Below are 26,617 nucleotides of genomic sequence, written 5' to 3'. Positions count from 1 at the left end.
TCCTGTTTGATGGTGGTTTAACTTTTGCTGGGTTGTCCCAACCTAGCCACCCTGCGATGGACTCTTAATCTCCCTGACTCAATACCCCTGATGTTAGGATAGGATGCACCAGCGGCTGACTTAGTTTTACTTTTTATTCGTGAAGCAGGCTTTAATCACTCTCTTTAAGGGAGGTCCACTTATCCTTCTCAGCCCATTGAGGGGTCGGCAGAACACTGTGTTGCCTCCTCTGCCCAGACTGTGATGTAGCTATCTGGGCTTCATGGTACAGCCCAGTCCTCACCCTACCTGCTCTTTTACTCTTCCTACCCGCCCCCCACCCCCCCTTTCCTCCCCTCTCTCGTAGTCTGTGGAACTTGTTCATTTTTTGTCTCTCTGTGCTTCTGTTGCCCTGTCCATGCTGCTAGTCTTTCCAAGGCAGTCTCGGAGTAGTGTTTTCTGATTAGTGGCAGGGGCTGGGAGATGTATGTCTGCTCATTCCTCTGCACTTCCAGGGGCTTCCGGCTGCTCCCTAGATGGGCACACCTTGCTTGCCTTTCTTCCTCTGTCTCCTGTTCTTCTTTTTGTCCCTTACCTCAGTTTCGCTGACATTGGTAGCCTTTGGATTTTCTTCCCATGGGTTTTCCACAGTAGGCTATCTCTGATCTACAGTCATATAGACCTGTCTGTTCGAGGACAAAGGGACTGATGACCTAGTAGCTTGTTCCCAACCATCCAACCAACCAAGCAACCAACCAAGCAACCAACCAAATGTGGTGAATTTTATAAAGGTAAATATTTAACTTCATCATTGCTGGAATTTTGTAAGAGGCTTAAACACACACAGTTTGATCGGTTGCATAAGATTTCTCACGGCTTTTTTCTGCTTTTGGCATTACTTATCTCACTGAAAAAATATATTCCAAAATGAAATACTGTATACAAAAAATATTTACTGGTCTGAAAAGCGTTTGAAGTCGCTGCTGATAATTACCACTAGTAAGCCTGATTCACAACTGCAAACAATTGTAATTGGGAAGTTACAGCTACATAAATCTCAGTAATAATAATTAGCGATTAATTTCGTTATGTGAATTGCATATGTATGTCATTTTGGTACGGTATATTTTCAGGAAATCTCATGTAATTAATTACAGTTAAATGTTAAGCTACATTATATATATGTTAGTTAATCTGTTTCTTAATTGGTAAAAAAATAACAAAAAGATTGTTGAACGTATTTTGTATGATTTAATTGCAATGTAAATTTCACACTGTTAAGTTTTACTTCCCCCCATGAACCATGGACCTTGCCGTTGGTGGGGAGGCTTGTGTGCCTCAGCGATACAGATAGCCGTACCGTAGGTACAACCACAACGGAGGGGTATCTGTTGAGAGGCCAGACAAACGTGTGGTTCCTGAAGAGGGGCAGCAGCCTTTTCAGTAGTTGCAAGGGCAACAGTCTGGATGATTGACTGATCTGGCCTTGTAACAATAACCAAAACGGCCTTGCTGCGCTGGTACTGCGAACGGCTGAAAGCAAGGGGAAACTACGGCCGTAATTTTTCCCGAGGGCATGCAGCTTTACTGTATGATTAAATGATGATGGCGTCCTCTTGGGTAAAATATTCCGGAGGTAAAATAGTCCCCCATTCGGATCTCCGGGCGGGGACTACTCAAGAGGATGTCGTTATCAGGAGAAAGAAACCTGGCGTTCTACGGATCGGAGCGTGGAATGTCAGATCCCTTAATCGGGCAGGTAGGTTAGAAAATTTAAAAAGGGAAATGGATAGGTTAAAGTTAGATATAGTGGGAATTAGTGAAGTTCGGTGGCAGGAGGAACAAGACTTCTGGTCAGGTGACTACAGGGTTATAAACACAAAGTCAAATAGGGGTAATGCAGGAGTAGGTTTAATAATGAATAGGAAAATAGGAATGCGGGTAAGCTACTACAAACAGCATAGTGAACGCATTATTGTGGCCAAGATAGATACGAAGCCCACACCTACTACAGTAGTACAAGTTTATATGCCAACTAGCTCTGCAGATGATGAAGAAATTGAAGAAATGTATGATGAAATAAAAGAAATTATTCAGATAGTGAAGGGAGACGAAAATTTAATAGTCATGGGTGACTGGAATTCGAGTGTAGGAAAAGGGAGAGAAGGAAACGTAGTAGGTGAATATGGATTGGGGCTAAGAAATGAAAGAGGAAGCCGCCTGGTAGAATTTTGCACAGAGCACAACTTAATCATAGCTAACACTTGGTTTAAGAATCATGATAGAAGGTTGTATACATGGAAGAACCCTGGAGATACTAAAAGGTATCAGATAGATTATATAATGGTAAGACAGAGATTTAGGAACCAGGTTTTAAATTGTAAGACATTTCCAGGGGCAGATGTGGACTCTGACCACAATTTATTGGTTATGACCTGTAGATTGAAACTGAAGAAACTGCAAAAAGGTGGGAATTTAAGTAGATGGGACCTGGATAAACTGAAAGAACCAGAGGTTGTAGAGAGTTTCAGGGAGAGCATAAGGGAACAATTGACAGGAATGGGGGAAAGAAATACAGTAGAAGAAGAATGGGTAGCTTTGAGGGATGAAGTAGTGAAGGCAGCAGAGGATCAAGTAGGTAAAAAGAAGAGGGCTAGTAGAAATCCTTGGGTAACAGAAGAAATATTGAATTTAATTGATGAAAGGAGAAAATATAAAAATGCAGTAAGTGAAGCAGGCAAAAAGGAATACAAACGTCTCAAAAATGAGATCGACAGGAAGTGCAAAATGGCTAAGCAGGGATGGCTAGAGGACAAATGTAAGGATGTGGAGGCTTATCTCACTAGGGGTAAGATAGATACTGCCTACAGGAAAATTAAAGAGACCTTTGGAGATAAGAGAACCACTTGTATGAACATCAAGAGCTCAGATGGAAACCCAGTTCTAAGCAAAGAAGGGAAAGCAGAAAGGTGGAAGGAGTATATAGAGGGTCTATACAAGGGCGATGCACTTGAGGACAATATTATGGAAATGGAAGAGGATGTAGATGAAGATGAAGTGGGAGATACGATACTGCGTGAAGAGTTTGACAGAGCACTGAAAGACCTGAGTCGAAACAAGGCCCCCGGAGTAGACAACATTCCATTGGAACTACTGACGGCCTTGGGAGAGCCAGTCCTGACAAAACTCTACCATCTGGTGAGCAAGATGTATGAAACAGGCGAAATACCCTCAGACTTCAAGAAGAATATAATAATTCCAATCCCAAAGAAAGCAGGTGTTGACAGATGTGAAAATTACCGAACAATCAGTTTAATAAGCCACAGCTGCAAAATACTAACACGAATTCTTTACAGACGAATGGAAAAACTAGTAGAAGCCGACCTCGGGGAAGATCAGTTTGGATTCCGTAGAAATACTGGAACACGTGAGGCAATACTGACCTTACGACTTATCTTAGAAGAAAGATTAAGGAAAGGCAAACCTACGTTCCTAGCATTTGTAGACTTAGAGAAAGCTTTTGACAATGTTGACTGGAATACTCTCTTTCAAGTTCTAAAGGTGGCAGGGGTAAAATACAGGGAGCGAAAAGCTATTTACAATTTGTATAGAAACCAGATGGCAGTTATAAGAGTCGAGGGGCATGAAAGAGAAGCAGTGGTTGGGAAGGGAGTAAGACAGGGTTGTAGCCTCTCCCCGATGCTATTCAATCTGTATATTGAGCAAGCAGTAAAGGAAACAAAAGAAAAATTCGGAGAAGGTATTAAAATCCATGGAGAAGAAATAAAAACGTTGAGGTTCGCCGATGACATTGTAATTCTGTCAGAGACAGCAAAGGACTTGGAAGAGCAGTTGAACGGAATGGATAGTGTCTTGAAGGGAGGATATAAGATGAACATCAACAAAAGCAAAACGAGGATAATGGAATGTAGTCGAATTAAATCGGGTGATGCTGAGGGTATTAGATTAGGAAATGAGACACTTAAAGTAGTAAAGGAGTTTTGCTATTTGGGGAGCAAAATAACTGATGATGGTCGAAGTAGAGAGGATATAAAATGTAGACTGGCAATGGCAAGGAAAGCGTTTCTGAAGAAGAGAAATTTGTTAACATCGAGTATAGATTTAAGTGTCAGGAAGTCATTTCTGAAAGTATTTGTATGGAGTGTAGCCATGTATGGAAGCGAAACATGGACGGTAAATAGTTTGGACAAGAAGAGAATAGAAGCTTTCGAAATGTGGTGTTACAGAAGAATGCTGAAGATTAGATGGGTAGATCACATAACTAATGAGGAAGTATTGAATAGGATTGGGGAGAAGAGAAGTTTGTGGCACAACTTGACCAGAAGAAGGGATCGGTTGGTAGGACATGTTCTGAGGCATCAAGGGATCACCAATTTAGTATTGGAGGGCAGCGTGGAGGGTAAAAATCGTAGGGGGAGACCAAGAGATGAATACACTAAGCAGATTCAGAAAGATGTAGGTTGCAGTAGGTACTGGGAGATGAAGAAGCTTGCACAGGATAGAGTAGCATGGAGAGCTGCATCAAACCAGTCTCAGGACTGAAGACCACAACAACAACAAGTTTTACTTCGCTTAATGAGCATTATCGATCCTGAATCTTACTCGAAATTGACCCTCGTTAAGTGAAACATTTTTTCCCGTAGAAATATGCCAAGGGTTCCACTTCGAAAAAATAAGTGCTCAAAATGATTTATAATACAGTAGGTGTAATCATTTTTTTTACGGTGCAGAGAGTTGTCCAAAGATATCCGTGTATGCCTGTGCTTCAAAATTTGTCGTTAATCTACTGCCTTATGGGCGTCTTTGGTGAATTCGTGTTAGTTAACGACGACAAATCAGAACTGGAATTCATAAACAGATATTGAAACGGAAAGGGTTACCATGGCGCCGGGGAAGAAAAGAATTTGCAACATCGTCGCGGAAGCCCGAGCAGTGGTATGTGTGACAATTGCGGCGCGAGGCGCGTTGCGATCAGTACAGCCATTGAAAACAGAATTGTAGGAGCTTCTACTCTACAGTGCGGTGTTGTTATAGAACACGTGAGTTGATGTTCATTTATAGTGGCCGAAGGGACCGATCCAGGCTCGAATGTGGTTTTTGAAATGGTTGTTAAAGACCGAAAAAAGTAACACTAAACAGACTCGTTACGCGAGACATCGTTTGTTAAACGAGTCAGTTGCTTGCATTTTCTACTACTCGTTGTGTGAATCACTCGTCATGCAAGGTGCTCGATAAGCAAGGTTTGACTGTAATAAAACATAAATGAATAAATAAGCACAGCTGGCCGGACACACCACGCATGTGTGACCCGTTCCCTCGGGCCGGATTGACGGTGTTCACGGGCTGTTGTTGGCCCACGGGCCGTATTTTGGAGACCCCTGGCGTAGATTGAACTTTCAAAACTTGGGAAACCCAAATCTAGATGTCTGGCTGTGGGGTCGAACTCGGGTCTACCGAATGCGGTTCTATTGCATTGAGCGCTATGTCTCCCCGTCCAGTGCTAAGGTAGAAACGTTATATCGCTAAGGTTGTTAATGGCCGGCTACTGCGCGATGTTTACTGAGTTTTGCTGACTCAAAGGCGTACTAATTTCAAATATAGCTCGTAAAAGTTTTTTGAGGGAACTTTGGCCCCAAACTTCTGACGACAGTTGTCAGTAGAATTCGGAAGTCGTGCCGTTTCTGTTCTGTTTGAGGTCCATGACAACTTTAGGAATCCGCTGAACAATTAATTTCACTCTCGTTACTACAATTAAGTACCACATTTGAACGTCAACGTAACTGTAATGCGCATTCGTGAAACATAGTTACTTCCACGCTACATCAGAAAACGTTAGTTTTCCACCGACACTTGTTTCTTCACGACAGAACGTCCACTGTCGGAGAATCGGCCAATTTGATGAAAAAAGTTCTGGAGAAAAGTTATAGTGCATTATAATGTGTTTCCAAAAAGTCATAGAAAGTGTCAAAAAACTTAGTTGGTTTGTGAATATCGCCATTATCATTTTTATGGAAATCGCGTGGTAAATGACAGTCAAATTTTTACTTTACATTGGGTTTTCAAATTTTTACTTTACATTGGGTTTTCCAATATTCCCTCTTGTTGTTTCATTTATTCATACAATCATACAATCATTCTCTGGATTTATTTGCTCCGCTGTCGAAAACTGTGCTTTCTACAGAGTCTTTTATTTACCACAGCAAAATCTGGCAGTGGAGGAGTCATCAGGCAGAAAATCTTATTAGGGAGGTCACTGCACTAGAACAGCTACATTGAGAAAAAAAAAAAGAAAAAAAAGTCCAACATTTATCGATCTTCGGTTCAGATATTTTACCGCAAACCAAAGGGATCAGCGGAAGAACTGTTTTTCGTGACGTTACAAGGACATTTTAAGAGTAGATAATGGAAATTGTGATGAAACGGAATACTGGCTGGGAAACTCAGTTAAAATCTCGAGTGGAGCACATTCAAGATCTTCTTGTGAAGGTAGATACCGTGTTAATTGAGCGAAAAGTTTTTTCAAATATAATGTTGCACTCCACAATTATGTTGACTGGCCAAAAGATAATGAAGTATTTGCGTGGGTCAATTTGTCAGCATTTGGAAGCAAATGAAGATGAATAATAGTTCACACTCTTAACACGTTCTGAACAATTATAACAGATACCTCCCAAAGATCGCGACAATACAAAAATGGCTGTTCCATAAGTTCTATGAAGATTTATTATCCGTTGGAAAACTAAATCTGCACAAGAAAATGATATGACATCGAAACGTAAGCTATTGCATTTTATCTTACATGTGCACGAGAATAAAAATAAAGTTGTTTATATGTGATATAAGGTCAGAAGCAAAAAAAGGAACTCACCTGAATTGTTGAAACTGCTGCTGTAATCTGGAGGACATCAGATCACGAGTTTATGAAGTGCAAACATATCGCCCTTCGAACGTGTTCTTGGATGAAGTTGAAAGTGACTTTCAGAGTCACTGAAATTACTTCTTAGAATTATCATTTGTCCAAAAAAGAAAGGAGACAGTTCAGAGCTAAAGACAACAATCAGCTGTCTTTCACATCCTGTTCATAAGATCTTGAGAAAGTGGTATATAAAGATGATGAGATCTTTTAGACGTACTGTCAGCTTTTGAATTAAGCCTATAATGATACTAGACATTTTGAACTATTCAGTACGCAAAATTCAGTAGAGATCTGTTGAGACAGTTCTTTTATCCAGTTTGTGTTCGACAATATCGACGTCCATACTGAGAATTATTAAAAATAAAAATAACCAGTATCAATGTAAACAAACGTTTTGACCTTTATTTAAAGCTGTTCTGTTAATTTCATTGTTTCCAAAGCTATTATTTTGATGCACGCGATTTCTGTTAAAATGATAACTGGCGATTTTTTCGTTACTTTCTTATGCTTCTTGAAAATCCACTTTGATGCTCAACAACTTTTCTCTTCCATAACTTGGTGTCAAATTGGTCAATTCTCAGATACTGCACGTATCATATAAATATAGAAAAGTAAATGTACGAAACAGAGATTCATATTGTGCACACATAACACTGGTTCAAATAAACATTTAAAAACTACCAGGACGATAATAACTGTTTCTGCAGTTTCCAGGTATGCGAAGGCGACAGTAATATTGTAATTACAAGCTGCTGCCGCGTGAACGAATGTTGTCTCATTGCAGCCAGTCGCGCGCAGGGACAACGCTGTCTGCCATGGCTCCAGACAAACCACATTCCTTTGAATCTCAGCTCACATGTTGGTGCCTATATTGTCATCATTGCCATATTCCCCTCGCGCACTACATCACTGCAGCTGGCATATAGCCGCGTATTGACTACCTTGCAGTCGATTTTAATATCATTTTACCCCCTCCATTTTATAATTTTGTCAACATATCAGGTGGGGTTTGAACACCGTCAGTGTTGCCAACTCTAAAAAACCCGAGTCGCTAGATCCAATATCAAAAGTCGCTAGAAAGTCGCTAAAACTGATTTTACTAGGGGTGTACTGAAAATTTCGTGCTGTGAATAATGCAATAAGCCAGTGGGGGGGGGGGGGGGGTTTAGTAAAATATTAATAAAAGTTGTCTCATACGTAATTGCTATATTGTCTTAATTAAATGACCCATCACTTGCAACAACATACATATAAAATACACCAACGTTTAATTAAACATGTTATAATTGATGCAACACATAAAATGTTGTTTCAATCACAGTAGTCAAATATACTAGAAATATACAACTATATTTGTAACAAAAGAAAGCAAGAACTGAAATTAGGTTACAAAATATATACATACCGGTATGTGAGCTATTCATCGTCGTCACCCAGAAGATCGAATAACTCTTCTGTTTCATGCTCTGACAGAACTGTAGTTGATGTAGAAGGTTGAACGTCGCTCAGAAGATGATGTTGCAGATCGACTGGTCTTGTCGCAAAAGAGTAACTTTTGTTCGTTCCAGTAAGCTCCAGTACGTCTGACGGTATGTCAAAAGATGCACCATCTTTATTTTGTTTCTTCGGCTGGTCTCTCAATATTATAAAAGCATTAATTGTCTTTAACGATAATCTGTCACGTTGTTTAGTTTTTATAATGTTCATAGAACTGAATATCCTTTCCACTTCTGCATTTGAATGCGGTAGGCATAGAACAGTCATTGCTAGCTGTGAAATCAACGAAAAAGGATTCTCCCCTGCGGAATTTTTATACTGCAAAACCTCACTCCAAAATCGAACAGTGTTAGTAGTGTTATTTCACCTATTATGCCATTCTTGCAGCATACCGTCTATGAAATCGCCACTAAAACCCAATTCTTTGGCTACACCCGCTACAGCATCATTTTTATTCACTTTTAGTGTTTCTTCAATATTCAGCATTGACATTTTTTTCAGGATCGTAACGTTTCTTGGCAGTCTTTGTTGAATTTCTTTTATGAGTTTTAGACTAATCTGAATGCATCTCTTCTTCAAATAAACTTTATTTTCTTCAGACAAACTTGACTCAGACAATTCCTGTTCCAACATAAAGCCAAGGTTCGGATTTGCGTACATACATTCGCTTGGAACTGGTGTTGTCAAGAAATCAACAGTTGGAAAAACTATGTTTTGTCCGAGTGACTGCATGAGAAATACAAGTGTATCTAGTAATTTAGTGGGGTCATTGTCTTCTCCTTCAAAAGCTTTTATTGCTATTTGTACGTCTTTTAAAGCATGTCTAAGGTAAAACATGTAAAGATAATTTGAGTCGTCACAATACATCTTGTACAAAAGATCGGCGCTTCCCGCGCCCGGGTTCGATTCCCGGCGGGGTCAGGGATTTTCTCTGCCTCGCGATGACTGGGTGTTGTGTGATGTCCTTAGATTAGTTAGGTTTAAGTAGTTTTAAGTTCTAGGGGACTGATGACCATAGATGTTAAGTCCCATAGTGCTCAGAGCCATTTGAAACATTTTGAACAAAAGATCGGCAGTGTAACAATTGTCTTGAACAATGGCAAGTGAAAAATGTAGCTTTAGTTCTTCCCACTGCTCCAGAATTCTTCGTACTGCTGGTTCAATTGAAAGCCAAAGTGTTGCAGAGACCTTCAAAATTTTTAGTGGCTTTTTCCACAATTTATTGTCTCACACATTTTTATATTCCTCTTGTCTTTTGGATGAAATGGAGAACCAATTGTAGGTTTTCTGTACAAAAAACTATGTTTCTAGGTATGGTATTCACTGAGGCGTGCGAAACTGCAAGCTGAAGAGAGTGTCAAATGCAACGGATCAATACCAAATGCTTCAAACCATATTGTCTCTTGAGTTGTTCGAAAAGCCCATTGTTCATTCCAACCATTGCAGAAGCATTATCTGTGCCAATTCCTACCATATTAGCGATTGGAAGTTTGAGATCTTTCAAAGAATTCACAAGAACAGCAGCCAGATTTCTTGCATCTGCAGTTTCTACTACAGCGAATTTGAGAAATGCTGATCTAATGCTTTGGTTGTTTACACTATAGTACCGTATAACGATACCTAGCATTTTAGATATTGATACATCTGTGGATTCATCTATTAGTACACTGTATTTTTGGTTACCTATATCTTCAACCAATGATTGTGTACAATATAGAGTCAAAACTTCAGTTATAATGTTAGTGCACTTTGTACGATGTAATTGCATGTTTTTAGCGCTCTCGTCACCGGAAAACACCTTCTTGCACAGTATTCCTAAATGATCTAAGCTTAAAATAGAACAATGTTCAGCAATAAATAAAGAAAGGGTGTTTTCTGCTCTGTTTGCTATTCTAACTGTAGTTTTCGGAACAATTTTCACAGGTAAGGTGGTTTGTGTTTTTTTAAATCAATTTTTTGTTTATGCTTAATAGTTTTCGAATGGTTTCTAATATCACACAATTTAGCATAAAACTCTGTTGCACATACTTGACATCTTGCCTGGATAAGTCTGGTTTCAGCCACCCATTGAAATCAGGTTCTGCTTCCCACGCATCCCGATATTTCTGAGTGTACTGCTTCTTCTTCTGCGGTAAATCCATAATGTAAGCCACCACAACGTAAGTTTCACCAATTAATAATCACTGAAAATACATTAAAACTCAGGTGAACTAGAGGTCATGAAACAATCTACTCACTCGGTAACTCGATATCAGTCCTATTGTTCATTGTTTAAAACGTAATAATGTCTGAGATCCCCCACCCCCCGAATTGTTCTTGCGTTACTCCAAAAGTCGCCAGATAAGTCGCTAAATAATTTTTGTCGCTAAAAAGTTTTTTTGTCGCTAAGACGAAGGCAAAAGTCGCCATTTCTAGCGACAAAGTCGCTAAATTGGCAACACTGAACACCGTAGCCTCTCTCCCCCATCAGATGGCTGTATGCCGTCAGCAAGGAAGTGGTTTAATGTAATTTGTACATGTGAGAGACATCCATAAACATCTACGCTTTTTTGCGGGGTCTTGTGGATCCGGAAAACATGAATTGACATGTTCAAAATGCAGTTCGTCGTTCCAGACACATGGACTTTCCGTCCGTGATGAGAAACTGCTACGACAACAAAAGAACCTACATATGACGGGTTGAGTGAGGGACGGCATGATTGCAGCTGTCGATGGCACATAGAGGATCCATCAAAAGCGCACTGTTCTTGGTACAGTTTGTCATGATTAAATATCAGTTAGTAACAAAGCTACGATTAAAGCGTTCAGGAGATGGTAACATGCGAGGTATAGTCCTCAAGTAACCGTGGTCGGCTTGGTACAGCCGGCACGGCAGCTCAGCGTGTTCGGTCAGAAAGATAGCCGCCTTCTGTAATAAAAAACTGAGTGAATGGATCGACGATGAACGTGACCTAGTATCATGGAGCGTTCACCCTAAACAAAAACGCACCGAACAGTAAGGAATAAAGCGAGATTTAAAAAAGTGTTGTAAATAGGGACACACATTGTAAGGTAAAATATGACGTGCTGGTGGTTCATATCCCACTACATCCAACTACTTTTTTTTACTACCATTCGCGTTTTTAATAGGTTCTGATACTTTCTTATAAGTTTAATGTAAGAATACAGAGTTTTTCCGTGAGAGTATGCAAAAGGTCATAAGAATGCTCCACTGAACAATTTGAGATAGGGAACCTGGGGGTCAGAGAAGCTAGCTTAAAGAGATATGAAAGTAAACTGGTCTACCGGTTTGTCTAGCATTACTGTTTTTCACCTTATTTACAACTAACATGCGTATACGTTTACGCGAACTGTGCAGTTCATGTACATTCTTTATTTCCTGCAAGGAAACAAGGAAGACATGCCTGATTACTAGGAAGTCATGATGCAGGTTTTGTTTACTTTACATGTCCATTAAGTGGCTCTGTTGTATTGTATTTACATTGTGCCATGACACGACGTGCTATGAAGCAGCGACAGATCCATTCATTACTCAGTGCTATCCAGAGACGTACAGTACAATACGATGGAGCAGTACCGGTACAGCTTCGCAGAACTCAGTGACATACATGTTGTGTATGGGGAAGTATGTTGAAATGTTCTCGCTGCTGAAAGGCTGTGCAGGGAACGATTTCGTAATAGGCATCATCCATCAAGACGAACGCTTATTTTTCTCGATCGACGAAGGCAGGAGACCGTTTCATCGGAAAGGAGGAACGAGGGATCTGGCAAATGAGGACCACTAGTACATTCGATTTTGAAGACGAGATGCTCATTTGATCGTGATGATATTCCGAATGGCAGGAATAGCCATGTATGGGATGAGGAAAAGTCTCACGCTGTGCATATCTGGGCCGGCATTGTAGGTGACAATCACATTGGACCATATCTTCTAGCTGGCCGTCTGAATGACCATATATACTTGAGATTAGTGCAAAGAGTTCTACCTCAGTTGTTGGAGAACGTATTCTTGGCTGTTCGTGAAAGTGTGTGGATTCAACGTGATGGTGCACCGCCCTACTTCAGTGTGCCGTCAATGCTGTATTTCCTGGTCGCTGAAAGGGGAGGTCCTACGCCGTGGCCTGCGAAGTAATCTGACATGAATCTTCCGAGATTATTTCCTGTGGATATATCTGAAGTCACTTGTGTATGAGACCCCAGTGGATACGGAGATGGAATTAGTTGCCAGAATTGTAGCTGCCTATGATGTGATTCGAAGCGCACAAAGGATGTTTGTCAGGGTGCGTCAGACTCTTGTTCGCTGATGTCATGCTTGCATTGAGGTTGATGGCCGTCAGTTTCAGCTCATTTTGTAAGATACAGTGCAAATTGTACATTCATTAAGTCATTGATGGTATTTGCACTTAAGTGTAACGAAAATAATAAAGTACACAGCAATGTGATTTGATTGCTATTATATCATTAAGCTGGCTTCTCCGAACCCTGTTTCGCTACCCCAGATTGTTCAGTGGAGCATCTTCTACGTCCTGTTAAATTTTTGGACACACGTTCAGGAACACCCTCCGTACTATAATAAGCGATCTTATGTAAATATATGTGCGCTCTGTTTGAGGAGTGAGTTTGTTCGATTGGCTTAATCTACAGGACAGTTTGCACTAGTTGCAGTAAGATATCTTCTCCTTTCACCTTTTAAATTTTGTGTTTCATATGTTGTAAAGCTTCTGTTACTGAAAAGGAGCAGTGATCAAGTAAGAGTGACCTTAGGGTTTTACTAAAAAGTGATAATGATGAAATAATTTTTACTTCATGTGAAGAACTATTGTAAAGTGGTATCGCACTATTAGTAATGAAACTTTTATAAGCCGATGTTTTTATTGACTGAACATGGTACTTCTCTTTTTGACTTGTGCATGGATATCGAAGTTTTTATTCATGTATACTACACGCAGAATGAACTGACTAGCACATGGACAAGGGATTTCACTGTACGTTTTAACAAACCTAATACGGGAATTTTACGCCCGTCCATTTCGTGAACAGTGTGGTTTAAGGGCCAGATACTAGTACTGCCGTTGGAGAGCGTTGCTATCGTGTATACTACGTTGGGGTCCACTTCCCGTATGCACAAGTCGCATCGTTTCTGAGCGCTCAGCAGCACGTTGAAGTCGGCACGCTCAGCATTGACTTTCAAAAGCACCATCCGTCTGCCGGGGCCTTAATGTAGGCCTCGGCTTGCGCACAGGTAAAAGCGACTAGCAGGCCACGAGGCTCGGCGGTCATCGGGGTTTTCTGCTGAAAGAGGGAGTGTCTCGCGCCAGTGAAACATCGGGTTGCGTTGACGTTTTGTAATAGACACTGGCATCACATTACTAGTTGCTGCACACGCCTGGCCAACGACAGATGAACTGCTGACTCAGAAATCTGTGTTGTAATACGATTAACGTTGTAAACCACTGAGAAGGGCGGCCTGTATGATTCAATCGCGTATTCAAAATTCCGTTGATTGCTGATTCCCCCCCCCCCCTCACCCCCCCCCCCCCCACCGGAATACTATTAGTGTACTCTATACAGTATAGTTCCCACAGAGGCTAATAAAAAGAAGAAACTTTTGACAGAAAAAAGTGTAACATTTAAGCTACTGTTTTTCACTTACAGTGGTTCCTAATTTATGAGGTATGGAACCACTTTTATCTTGGTATATACATGCTGAATGTGTGCCTACCATGTTAATTTGAGATCTAGGTGTATTACCAGCCGTCTGACAGACAATACTTATTTTTACCGAATTTGTGGTGGAAACTGCAAATAGCGTCAGCAAAGAGGATTTTCAGAATAAAAATAAGAGGCTATTAGACTCGCTAAAGATGTAAACCAAGAAACTCCTGTAAGCCATTGTTTTCGGGTTTAGATATTATACCTGCTCTGTGTGTTTACATTAGGCAGACACTCTTTCTTTTATAATGGGCAAACAGACCGTTTAAGTAGCGACAAAAACCATCCTAACAATGTCGTTGTTGTAGTCATCTTCACTCCGAAGACCGATCTGATACAGCTCTTTCCGGATAACTGCTGCAACCTACACCATTTTAATGTGCGTACTGTATTCATCCCTTTAATAGCATAAACTATATATATTTAAAAAAAAGTAAATCCCAGTAGCAAATATAAAACAACAAACAAAAAATAACAAAGAACGCTAGCGAAGTAAGGCTAAGCAAGCGATATGGGAAAAGGTAAGCGTAGCACACATGTTAGTAGCTACATTCAGAATGGTTGAATATGTGTAACCAGGTGTTCTCTGAAACCGTGTGGATATGGTCACGTGATGTCCGTCTGAAACGTCAGCGCACCGAGACGCCAATAGGCGCGACACACTCGGGGGCAGAAAGAGGGGTGTGTTTCCGCGGCGTGGTAGCGGGACGAGCTAAGATGGAGGCCCTGTGACTTGGAATATGGAATATTGTTATTAATATAATTTTAATGAAAATATCTTCAAATTCCGCCTAGAAGCCTGTTAGAAAGAAACCAATGGCAGCTTTGGATTCGCGTCAGTGGGACAAGCACATTAAACATAAATCCATGTTTGAAGCTTTAATAGTTAAATAGTTATTAACATTATTACCGTTATTGCTTATAACAAATTGTAACAGTTGAACTCATCACGAAAGTCACACTTACGATGCACCAGATGAGAGAGTATAATACCATCAATATAATGACAGGTTACTTTTCTAATTAAACAAATATACCATAATCTTACAAACAATTTATGTACTTTATTTACGTAAATGGTGCCATTAGTATGGAATCCTCCACATATACACAAATGATCTTACCAGCATGTGCTTCGTTCTTTAATGTTCCGTAACATTCGATGTATATTTAATTATAATTGTGATTTGTAAAATAGGTCAAGTTAGTGTTTCGAATTGAAGGATGTGACGATAGAGTTTTTTAAAATAGCTGAAATAATGCATAAATAAGTTTATTAATAGGTCAGGGCAAAAAGATTTTCCATATGTTTTATCATTAGTATTTCTATGAAATTATTGTGAAAATTGAGAGTGGTGGTCAAGCTGAAAGTACCTTTACTGAATCGTGGAGTGGTCATGTGACCGAACCTTTAAAGAAGCGTGCAGGGCAAAGGTCTCGCTCTTTCGTCTGTTATCCTGTGGCCGGAGTATTCGGTGAGGTATTTCAGTCTTGGTTTCGTCTGGATTCTGTAAAGTTATCGGCGGATGTAAGACGCGAGCGTTACTTTCGTGTAACGGTGCTTAATATCTTGGGCGCGTGTGATAATTTGTGCGTCTCGCGACGCTGATTTGAATCTTCGGAAGCAGTTCAGTTAGAAACGAGATCTCGCACGAGCAACTTAGCTTCTGTTGTATGTCATAGCAGTTGTGCTCTTGTAAAGACTCGTCGTTTAACGGATTTATGTTGTGATGGACTTGAACTGTTTTAGTTGAAATTAATAGCGTTGATGGCTATAAAATTTCAGATTCCCAGGGAATGATTAAGCTCATGCTAGCGAACGTTGAGAGTGAGTTCAGATTTTCCAGAGTTTATTGCACTGTTGTAGTTTATTATTTAGCGCATGCTGCTGAGTGTAAATGCAATATCTACACAAAGTAATTCCAAATTTTGGACTGCTGTTTGATACTGAGCAGTTATTTAATGAGATATTTGCATGTGGTCACCATTTGCATACATTGTGCATTTCTGAAAAAGAAAGGGCTTTATAAGAGTCTGTTTTGAGCAGTATTGTTACCCTTCAGGATTTCAGCCTACAGATCCAACCTCAGTTCATCTTTTATAATTCACTGCATGTCTCACTGCTAGTATAAGGTTTTCATTTAAACATTATCATGTTGAGTTGTTGAGCTATAGAGCGAAGTGTATCACCACCTCTTAGCCACGCTCAGTGGCAGTACATTGCCCGGTCGCTGACAGAACTGACGTGGTAACCATTTGGATCAAAAAGGGGTACACGACGTAAGTAGTAGGAGCAAGGCCTCGCGGAATGGTCACAATCTGAATATCAGAGTCGTAAAATATCAACTGTTTCCCTCCTGAAAATCCACAAGCACGGTACTACATGGGCATACAATACAATCCTACACTTCGTCAAATGTCACCTCCCATTGACGTTCATTTCGTCAAAAGACGCCTCCCCATCCACCCACCGAAAGAGAGAGCGCACATATGCGCTCGATGTCAGACAGTGACTGTGCCTCAGCTTTCATCGAAATGTGTCACTCAACTCTCCATGGTGACACTGGAACTATCTTGAGAACAGTCTCTTTAATGCTGACCAAATAGTGGAACACAAGACTTTGTGACACTTCGTAGAGAGAGTGTGAATTTCACTGCTTTGAATATGTCCTCTCATTTCCACTTGGTTTTCTTCTTCCCGGAGAGCGAACATCTGATTCGAGTTTCAGAGAAAATTTTCTTCAAAACATCCTTCACATTATTAGGAGCTAGATTATTTGTAGCCAATTGACTCCTTTTGTCTGTGACGAAAGGCCTTAAGGTACTCTCTCAAAACTCTCTCTTTTACTTTGAGAACACTGCACATAAGTTAGAGAAATTTTTTCCTATGCTCTTAATTCTGTCACTCGATTCTGGAGCTGAGACAGTTCTTTATTTTCTGACTTCAGTAAATCAGTTAATGTGGACTGATCAGCTTTGTTTCTTGGATGTAAAGTTTTAAAATGTTTCCAGCTCCACTTTCAGACCTGTTCTCACCCAGATCTGCCTGCCTTGCTTTCTTTTGTCTTTCAACAACTGTGCGAACACATGTACCAACGGGAAGATTCACACACGCTACAGCAGGTCTCAGAACCTTTCTGACAGATATATTTAAAATCTTCGCTCGCAAGTCCTGGAATAACTATCTGATTTAAAATGCTGTGAGGTAAGGTATTTATCACATTAATATGGCCTTTCCAATAACATTTTGTGGTCAGTACTCGTAGAAGCTGTACATCTCAGAGGAATTGATGGTAGGTAAGTCCAGTTCCCTTCATCTTCCCATTGTAAGACAAACAACCAGGGACCACAAAACCAGGCATTTTTGTCTTATAGCATCTGAATAAACAAGCCACAACTTATCTGCATGTGCGCACACAAGATATAAGCTTTCACAATAACAGTAGCTTCAGCACTGCTACGATCTCAAGCTTAGATGGTGACATCATATGTAGAAGAATAATTTCCTCAGTTCGTCTGTGCATTTCATCTGGGCCTCATCTGGATCAGCCAGTCTTCACCACCAGACTGTGTTGTAGTTAGTTGCAGCCCTACTACTACCACTGAGTCCAATGCTGTAGACTTAGCATCCTCCAACCGATGAGCCTCTACATTGGAGCTCTACACTTTGGGCATGTGGTCACCATTGCCCACACGGGCAGACACTGCTGCTTTCAATAGTTATCTTATCAGTGCTATGTCCGTGGCATGATTGTGCATGCTGCAGTGCGCACTGTCCTGTGCTGTCGCGTAGTCTCTAGTCTGCACTGCGAGTTGCCGCACACAGCTGTGGTCAGCATTCTTACAGAATCGCTGCTGCCATCACCCACTGGCCAGGACACTCTGGTACCCCACCCAGAATGGTGGATTACTGGCTTCTTGACATCTTCCAGCCTAGTTGCACCACCTACCATGTCCATCATTCTGATTGAAGATTTGAGGGACTTAGGTCATTCACTTACATTATGAAATGGAGCACCTGCAAACATCCTTTCAGTATTCAATACACCATCTTTAGGTCTTAACTGATGCTGAGGGGGTGAATTCCCATTGCACACACAATGCCATCAGTGGCCAACATGTATTAACTGGTTTCTGTAGACTGTAACAGTAATGTCAATACCAACTTGATTGTTGCAGAGACAACATTGTTGTTACAGTCTACAGAAACCAGCTCATGGATATTGGCCACTGATGGCGTCATGTATATAATGGGAGTTCACCCCCTCAGTGTCAGTTAAGGCCTGAAGATGGTGTATTGAATTGCCAAAACTGGTAGCTGTATAACAACATCCAAAGGATGGCTGCATGTGTTCCATTTTGTTATACCTGCCATAGAGCTCTGCCACTCCTGCTTCAGTAGTTAGTAGTGTATATTTACAATCAGCCCATAAGTAGAATTTATTTCTTAATGCTTCTGTAGAGAATTAGCTCAATCTTTCCTTGAAATTGTAAACTGCCTAATAAGGTTTTTATGTCATGCCTTAATGTGGATGGAATTTGATTAGGAAAAAGAGAGGACAGTTATTAGTTTCATTGTGATGTGTTCTGTGAAATTACTTGCACATCCTAGTTATTGGACTAAGAAGTTGGTGGTTAACTAAATGCCACAGGCCACTTGAAGCCTGAAAGGAGGAACTGTTATCTAATATTAAGTTGGCCGTGTCTTCGATATAAAATTTGAATGCCGTGAAAGCATTAAGCCAAATATATTTTCTGCTGCTTGCTTTTTCACTACCAGAATGCACAACAAATGCTTTGATGTGCTGCTTCAATGCTGATTGCACCATAAACTGGAATATACTCGTACCCTATTAGACAATGCAGTGTGGAAACCAAACACTGCCACTGTAGGCAATGGTAAAGTACTACAAAGGTTAATTAAAGTTGCAGATGCCCATGGCTTCATTTGAAACTGAACTTGAAGGCTTGAAATGCTGAGAATAATGCAGGGATACTGCCCGACAGACCCCTAGGTACTTGACTGTCTCATAACTGTTTATTTCCAAGCATTCATCTGCTGATGTTTGCTTTGCTCTTGACATGATGAGGAATCTACATTTAATCTACACCTGTATACATACTCTGCAGATCATCATACAGTGCATGGGAGGAATACTCTGTACCATTACTAGTCACTCCCTTTCCTGCTCTACTCGCAATGGAACGAGGGAAAAAGAACTGTCTATATGCCTCTATAAGAGCCGCAGTGTCTCTTACCCATGTTTTCACAAACTTTACATGATATGAACATTAGTGGCAGTAAAATTTTTCTATAATCAGCCTGAATGTGACAAGCCAAACTTCTTAGAGACAGTCAGATTTATCATGCTTTTGGAAACATGACATATAACACTGCAAGACTGAGAATTTTCAAGAGCTGATTATGCACAATCCAGGTAAGTACATGCCTCTGGTGATCATAACCAAAACTATGATGATATCTAAACATGAGACTACCAAGGATTGACAGCAATTGTAGGATTGCTGATTGTGTTGTGAACTGTTACAAGAACACCTCCACTTTAGCCGAAGAGCCTTAATGCTTCTTTGTAAGTCTCCTTTTTGGTGGTGAACCTCACTTTGTCTTGAATGTAGGAATCTGCAGGAATTACTTCCACACTAAGTTCTTGCTTAAAAAAAGTTTGTGCTTTTTCAGATGAAGTGAGTGCTATATTTATTCTGTTAGAGAGATTATGTCAAGAAAATACAGGTGCCACTTTGGAGTTTTGTCAAGTGGTATTCTGCAAATGAAATCTGTCTTTAAAAAAGGCATATTTAGTTCAGTACAATAAACAGAATATTGCTAACTGTTAATGCAGCACATGAAAATGATTCAGTGAATGAGTTAGAGTCCACTCATGACTGTCTTATGGAATACTTTTATGTGGCAATTTACCATTTCTGGAGAAAGTATTGACTCTACAGAAGCAAGCTTTCACAATAATGTGTGATATTCACTGTCATCTTGCACATGTATATTCAAGGAATTTGTCAATCGAACTGCACTTGTACAATGAATGCATCATTGTTAATTAAATCTGTCAGAAATAATGCAACACCATTTGAGACAATAAGTAATGTTCAGGTACATCATCAGAGAAAAATATTAGCTTCATTACTCAGAAATATGTTTAGTACATAGCCACAAAAATCTTTGCTCATATACTCGATAACAGAAATCATATGAAAGGTAACAAAGTGAACTTTAAATTCAATCTAAGAGCCTTCTCTAAATTCAATCTAAGATCCTTTCTTTTGGGCGACTCCTTCTGTTTAGTAGACAAACTTAGTTAAAAACTAGTAGTATGTGTGATATAGAAGACAAAAATATTTGCCTCACTCATTAAATTAAATCTATTTCACTATTAATATGCCTAATGCCAAATATGTTTATTTTCATTAAATTTAAGTCACTGTGACAGTAATATGTAAATAGCGAGCTCACATTCACGAGGACGATGGTTCAAATCCACGTCCAGCCATCCTGATTCAGGTTTTCTGTGATTTCTCTAAAATTGCGAAAGGCAAATGCTGGGATGGTTCCTTTGAAAGGGCACAGCTGACTCCCTCCCCTGTCCTTATGTAATCAGATGGTATTGGTGAGCTTGCTGTTTGGTCACCTCCCCCCCCCCCCAAATCGACCAACCAACCAAATAGCCAGCTTGTAACCATACACACAAACAAGTCTCTCATATGTAGCTTGCAAAAAGACTCATTCTATTTTTTATAGGGCTGCAAAGGGAAGCCATCTGTGGCAGGCTAGACACAGTTTGTAATTTTCAATGTTGCTAGAGCTAAATGACATTCCTGCCTTTCCAGGAAATTACAGATCTTATGAATGATAATGTTACCAGTTCGCAAGTGGTGATAATTTCTAAAGCAAATGGAATATTTGTTAATCTATAGAAGACAAAAGGAAGCCCATTGCAAGTGGGATTTGTAGCCTTAACCACCATAAAATACTAGTGAAGCCGGTGAATGTATGACTCAATTGTCTCTGGCTTCATTGAGTTGGACAAACAATGGCAGAGGCAGAACACCTGCCTGCTGTAGTTGAACACTTAGTTTTAGTGTTTCTCAGTAATCTGTGGGAAACATACTGAAGAAAGTTCGAATGGTCCCTTGGCAGTTTTGTTTTGCATGCACACAACTTTTTATTAACCATTACATATGCTGTACAGGGCAGGAATAAACTCGTTTCAGAGAACTAGTTTAAATGCTCATCAGAGTAATCAGGTAAATCCTTAGAATGGAGTAATCCAGTAAACACACTCCCCCCCCCTCCAGTAAGTTGGTACAATTGCATTTTTGAAGGTTGTGCATAGCTTAAATAAGTAAATATTCGGCATAATAACAATTTTTTAAACCTGAAAAAGAATGTATTATGCTTAGCACTTAAAATCCTGTCATTGGTGAGGTCATTAGTGAATAGAGCATAGATTTGAATAATATATGAATGGATACCCCCCTCCCCACTGAACCATGGTCCTTGCTGTTGGTGGGGAGGCTTGCATGACTCAGTGATACAGATAGCTGTACCGTAGGTGCAACCACAATGGAGGAGTGTCTGTTGAGAGGCCAGACAAATGTGTGGTTCGTGAAGAGAGGCAGCAGCCTCTTCAGTAGTTGCAGGGGCAACAGTCTGGATGATTGAGTGATCTGGCCTTGTAACATCAAGCATAACAGCCTTGCTGTGCTGGTACTGCAAACTGCTGAAAGCAAGGGGAAACTACAGCCGTAATTTTTCCCAAGTGCATGTAGCTTTACTGTATGGTTCAATGATGATGATGTCCTCTTAGCTAAAATATTCTGGAGGTAAAATAGCCCCCTTCAGATCTCCAGGTGGGGACTACTCAGGAGGACGTTGTTATCAGGAGAAATAAAACTGGCATTCTACAGATCAGTGTGTGGAATGTCAGATCGCTTAATCTGGCAGGTAGGTTGAGAATTTGAAAAGGGAAATGGATAGGTTAAAGTTAGATATAGTGGGAATTAGTGAAGTTCGGTGGCAGTAGGAACAAGACTTCTGTTCAGGTGAATATAGAGTTATAAACACAAACTCAAATAAGGGTAATGCAAGAGTAGGCTTAATAATTGACAAAAAATAGGAATGCAGATAAGCAGCTATGAACAGCACAGTGAACGCATTATTGTAGCCAAGATAAACGTGAAGCTCACACCTACCACAGTAGTATAAGTTTATATGTCAACTAGCTCCACAGATGATGAAGAGATGGGAGAAATGTATGATGCAGTAAAAGAAATTTTTCAGATAGTTAAGGGAGATGAAAATTTAATTGTCATGGGGGACTGGAATTCGATAGTAGGAAAAGGAAAAGTAGCAGGTGAATATGGACTGGGAGTAAGGAATGAAAGAGGAAGCCACCTGGTAGAATTTTGCACAGAGCTAACACTTGGTTTAAGAATCGTTAAAGAAGGTTATATATGTGGAAGAAGTCTGGAGACACTGGAAGGTTTCAGATATATTATATAATGGTAAGGCAGAGATTTAGGAACCAGGTTCTAAATAGTAAGATATTTCCAGTGCCAGATGTGGACTGTGACCACAAGTTATTGGTTATGAACTGTAGATCAAAACTGAAGAAACTGCAAAAAAGTAGGAATTTAAGGCGATGGGTCTTGGATGAAAGAACCAGAGTTCTAGAGAGTTTCAGAGAGGGCATTAGGGAATGATTGCCAAGAAAGGGGAAAGAAATACAGTAGAAGAAGACTGGGTTGCTTTGAGAGATGAAACAGTGAAGGCAGGATAAAGTAGGTAAAGACGAGGGCTAGTAGAAATCCTTGGGTAACAGAAGAGGTATTGAATTTAACTGATGAAAGGAGAATATATAAAAATGCAATAAATGAAGCAGGTGAATAGGCATACATACATCTCAAAAATGAGATCAACAGGAAGTGCAAAATGGCTAAGTAGGGATGGCTTGAGGACAAATGTAAGGATGTGGAAGCCTATATCACTACAGGAAAATTAGAGATACTTTTGGACAAAGAGAACCACCTGTATGAATATCAAGAGCACAGATGGAAACCAGCTCTAAGCAAAAAACGGAAAGCAGAAAGGTGGAAGGAGAATATAGAGGGTCTATACCAGGATGTACTTGAGGGCAATATTATGGAAAATTAGGTAGGACATAATCTGAAGCATAAAGGGATCACCCATTTAGTGTTGGAGGGCAACACGGAGGGTAAAAATCATAGAGGGTGACCAAGAGATGAATACACTAAACAGATTCAGAAGGATGTAGGTTGCAGTAGGTACTGGGAGATGAAGAAGCTTGCACAGGATAGAGTAGCATGGAGAGCTGCGTCAAACCAGTCTCTGGACTAAAGACAACAACAACATTATGGAAATGGAAGAGGATGTAGCTGAAGATGAAATGGGAGATATTTTACTGTGTGAAGAATTTGACAAAACACTGAAAGACTTAAGTCAAAATAAGGCCCTGGGAGTAGGCAACATTGCGTTAGAGCTACTGATAGCCTTGGGAGAGCCAACCATGACAAGACTCTTCCATCTGGTGAGCAAGATGTACGAGACAGACAATATACCCTCACACTTTATAACAATTCCAATCCCAAAGAAAGCAGATGTTGACAGGTGTGAAAATTAGCGAACTATCAGTTTAATAAGTCACAGTTGCAATATACTAACACGAATTCTTTACAGACAAAACTGGTAGAAGCTGACCTCAGTGAAGATCAGTTTGGATTTCATAGAAATGTTGGAACACGTGATGCAACACTGGCCCTATGACTTATCTTAGAAGGTAGGTTCTAGCATTTGTGGACTTACAGAAAGCTTTTGGCAATGTTGACTGGACTATGCTCTTTCAAGTTCTGAAGGTGGTAGGGGTAAAATACAGGGAGTAAAAGGCTATTTACTATTTCTACAGGAACCAGATGGTAATTGTAAGAATTGAGGGGCACGAAAGGGAAGCAGTGGTTGAGAAGGGAGTGAGACAGGGTTGTAGAATGGAATGGACTATGTCTTGAAAGGAGGATACGAGATGAACATCAACAAAAGGAAAATAAAAGATAATGGAATGTAGTCGAATTAAATCAGGTGATGCTGAAGGAACTAGATTATGAAATGAGAGATTTAAAGTAGTAGATGAGTTTTGCTATTTGGGGACCAAACTAACTGATGATGGTCAAAGTAGAGAGGATATAAAATGTAGACTGGCAGTGTGCAAGAAAAGCGTTTCTGAAGAAGGGAATTTTGTTAGCATTGATTATAGATTTAAGTGTCAGGAAGTCTTTTATGGAAGTATTTGTATGGAGTGTAACCGTGTACAGAAGTGAAATGTGGACAATAAATAGGTTACTTCAGAAGAGAATATAAGCTTTCGAAAAGTGGTGCTACAGAAGAATGCTGAAGATTAGATCATGTAACTAATGAGGAGGTACTGAATAGAATCGGGGAGAAGAGGAATTTGTGTCACAACCTGACTAGAAGAAGGTATCGGTTGGTAGGGGACATTCAGAGGCGTCAAGGGATCACCAATTTAGTATTGGAGGGAATCATGGAGGGTAAAAATCGTAGAGGGAGACCAAGAGATAAATACACTAAGCAGATCCAGAAGGATGCAGCTTGCAGTAGTTATTCAGAGATGAAGAGGCTTGCACAGAATAGAGTAGCATGGAGAACTGCATCAAACTAGTTTCTGGACTGAAGACCGCAACAACAACCTTTTCGAAACTTTTTCGTATTGACAACCTCCAGAGAATACATGTACATATAAAGGGAATATTGCTTATATAGTTTACCCATTTTTTATTTTTACTTTTTCATTAGTCTAAAAGTGAATTATCTAAAGCTAATAAAACCAACATAACTAGGGTTTTGTGTCTTCAGTGATGAAGACTTTACGTGCTTAACATCCAGTATTAAGTCATTAACGCATTTGTAAAGTAATTGGATGTTTGAAGGTGTGTTACATGTAAGAGTTTGGTTCCTTAAAGAATTGAAGGTGGGGGTTATTTGTAAATCCAATAGGCAAATGGCTCTGTATGACATATCTAATGATTGGACCTCCTATGGTGATGAGGCATCCTGTGGACAGTGAATCATTTCATAAGTTCTGAAGGTGGTTCATGTTTAGTTGTGATACCAGCTATATTGTGTTGTACCTTTCGATTGTAGTGTATCCGGCCTGAAGTTCACGTACTCAGTTTTGTATGTTTATTCTTCTTCTGAAAGTCTGTCACCTCATTGCAGAAAATCCTGTAGATATTTCATTAACTTTCTTCCATTGTGTTTCTGATTACTGGGTGTAAAAATGGCCTAAAATCTTATTATGTAAGCAGTGTTTTCCCCATACTTCTGTATTTTGAAAGGAGTACAATTACAGCCTTTATTGTATATCATTTTATTTTACTTTTTCTCTCCTTCTTTGCATTTTACTACTACACATTCCAATTCATGTGACTCTGATCGGAAAAATAACTATCAGTACTCAATGGTCCAGACCATTGCACAGGAGTGTGGCACTTCATTGTGTGAATGAAGCAGCAACACCAGGTAATGAAAAAATAAGCTCTGTGGCTCAGGTTCAATGTTAAATTCTAGGCTCTCAGTAAAACTGGTGGGGAAGTTCATTTATTCAAAATGACCTACAGATTGCACATTTTAATTTAATTCACTGCAGTTTTTGCTTACAGTTACAGAATAAACAGCCAGGTGCAAAGTAATGTAGGATTACAGCAATAAGTTGAAGTTGACAATAGAGGATCATGTAAACAAAGCAATCTATGGAAAGAAAAAACAAATAACATTTGAGAGCAAAAGTAACTCATGTAAAATTTTGATTTTTATCTTAAATAATGAGTGTTTGTCGAGGGCATGGTTGAAGGTGATCAACTCAAAATTCTTGAAAGTTTGTAGGAGTCTACAGAAGATATTTCCTACTTCATAGATAGTCTTTGATACACACAACATTGCTACACTTTGTAAGAAGACTTAGTTATGGTGTATAATTTTCCAAATTTTCGTATTTTACAGGTACAGTGTACTTCAGATGTTCAAATTTGAAACACCCAAATATCGTCTGTTTTTATCTGGTGAAAAAAGCATATGTGTATTTGGAAAAGATAGAAGAGGAAATGATGAAGTCATGGAGCTAATGCTGCCAAAGTCACTGACTGAATTGCCTGATCAGGCAAGATTAGAGAAAAATGATTTGAAACAAATAAGTGGTGGTTTTACTTCTGCACCATTAGTAGATGTAAGTTTTCTTTTGTTAAATGGAATATTGAAATTTGTGCTTTTTTACAGCTTGTCCAACCATATTGTAATATGTTGTATCTGGCAGATTCTGTGTTTGTTTATTATTTATGGATCTCATTTCCTAAGTTTCTGTGTGATTTTATGAAGATAAAGATTCTGAGATTGACATTTCATACAGTAAAAAATTGTTTAAATATACATGT

The 26,617-nt window shown here is 39.7% G+C and overlaps 1 protein-coding gene across 2 annotated transcripts in view; it reads left to right on the top strand.

Moving 5' to 3' along the window:
* The window catches only part of LOC126190976 (WD repeat-containing protein 73-like), a 117,723-nt gene that overhangs the window by 44,243 nt on the left and 46,863 nt on the right, over positions 1-26,617 (top strand). The window contains exons 1-2 of one of the 2 annotated variants that reach the window (XM_049931656.1): positions 15,799-15,953; positions 26,190-26,412. In XM_049931656.1, coding sequence (XP_049787613.1) covers positions 26,206-26,412 — 207 coding nt within the window. In that variant the 5' untranslated portion in view covers positions 15,799-15,953; positions 26,190-26,205. Of the gene's footprint in view, positions 1-15,798; positions 15,954-26,189; positions 26,413-26,617 lie in introns of those variants that run through there. The other variant, XM_049931648.1, reaches the window with a different exon arrangement.

The sequence above is a fragment of the Schistocerca cancellata genome, chromosome 1 (assembly GCF_023864275.1).
Source record: "Schistocerca cancellata isolate TAMUIC-IGC-003103 chromosome 1, iqSchCanc2.1, whole genome shotgun sequence".
NCBI classification, from domain to species: Eukaryota; Metazoa; Arthropoda; class Insecta; order Orthoptera; family Acrididae; genus Schistocerca; species Schistocerca cancellata.
This window is presented reverse-complemented; position numbering and strand designations above follow the sequence as displayed.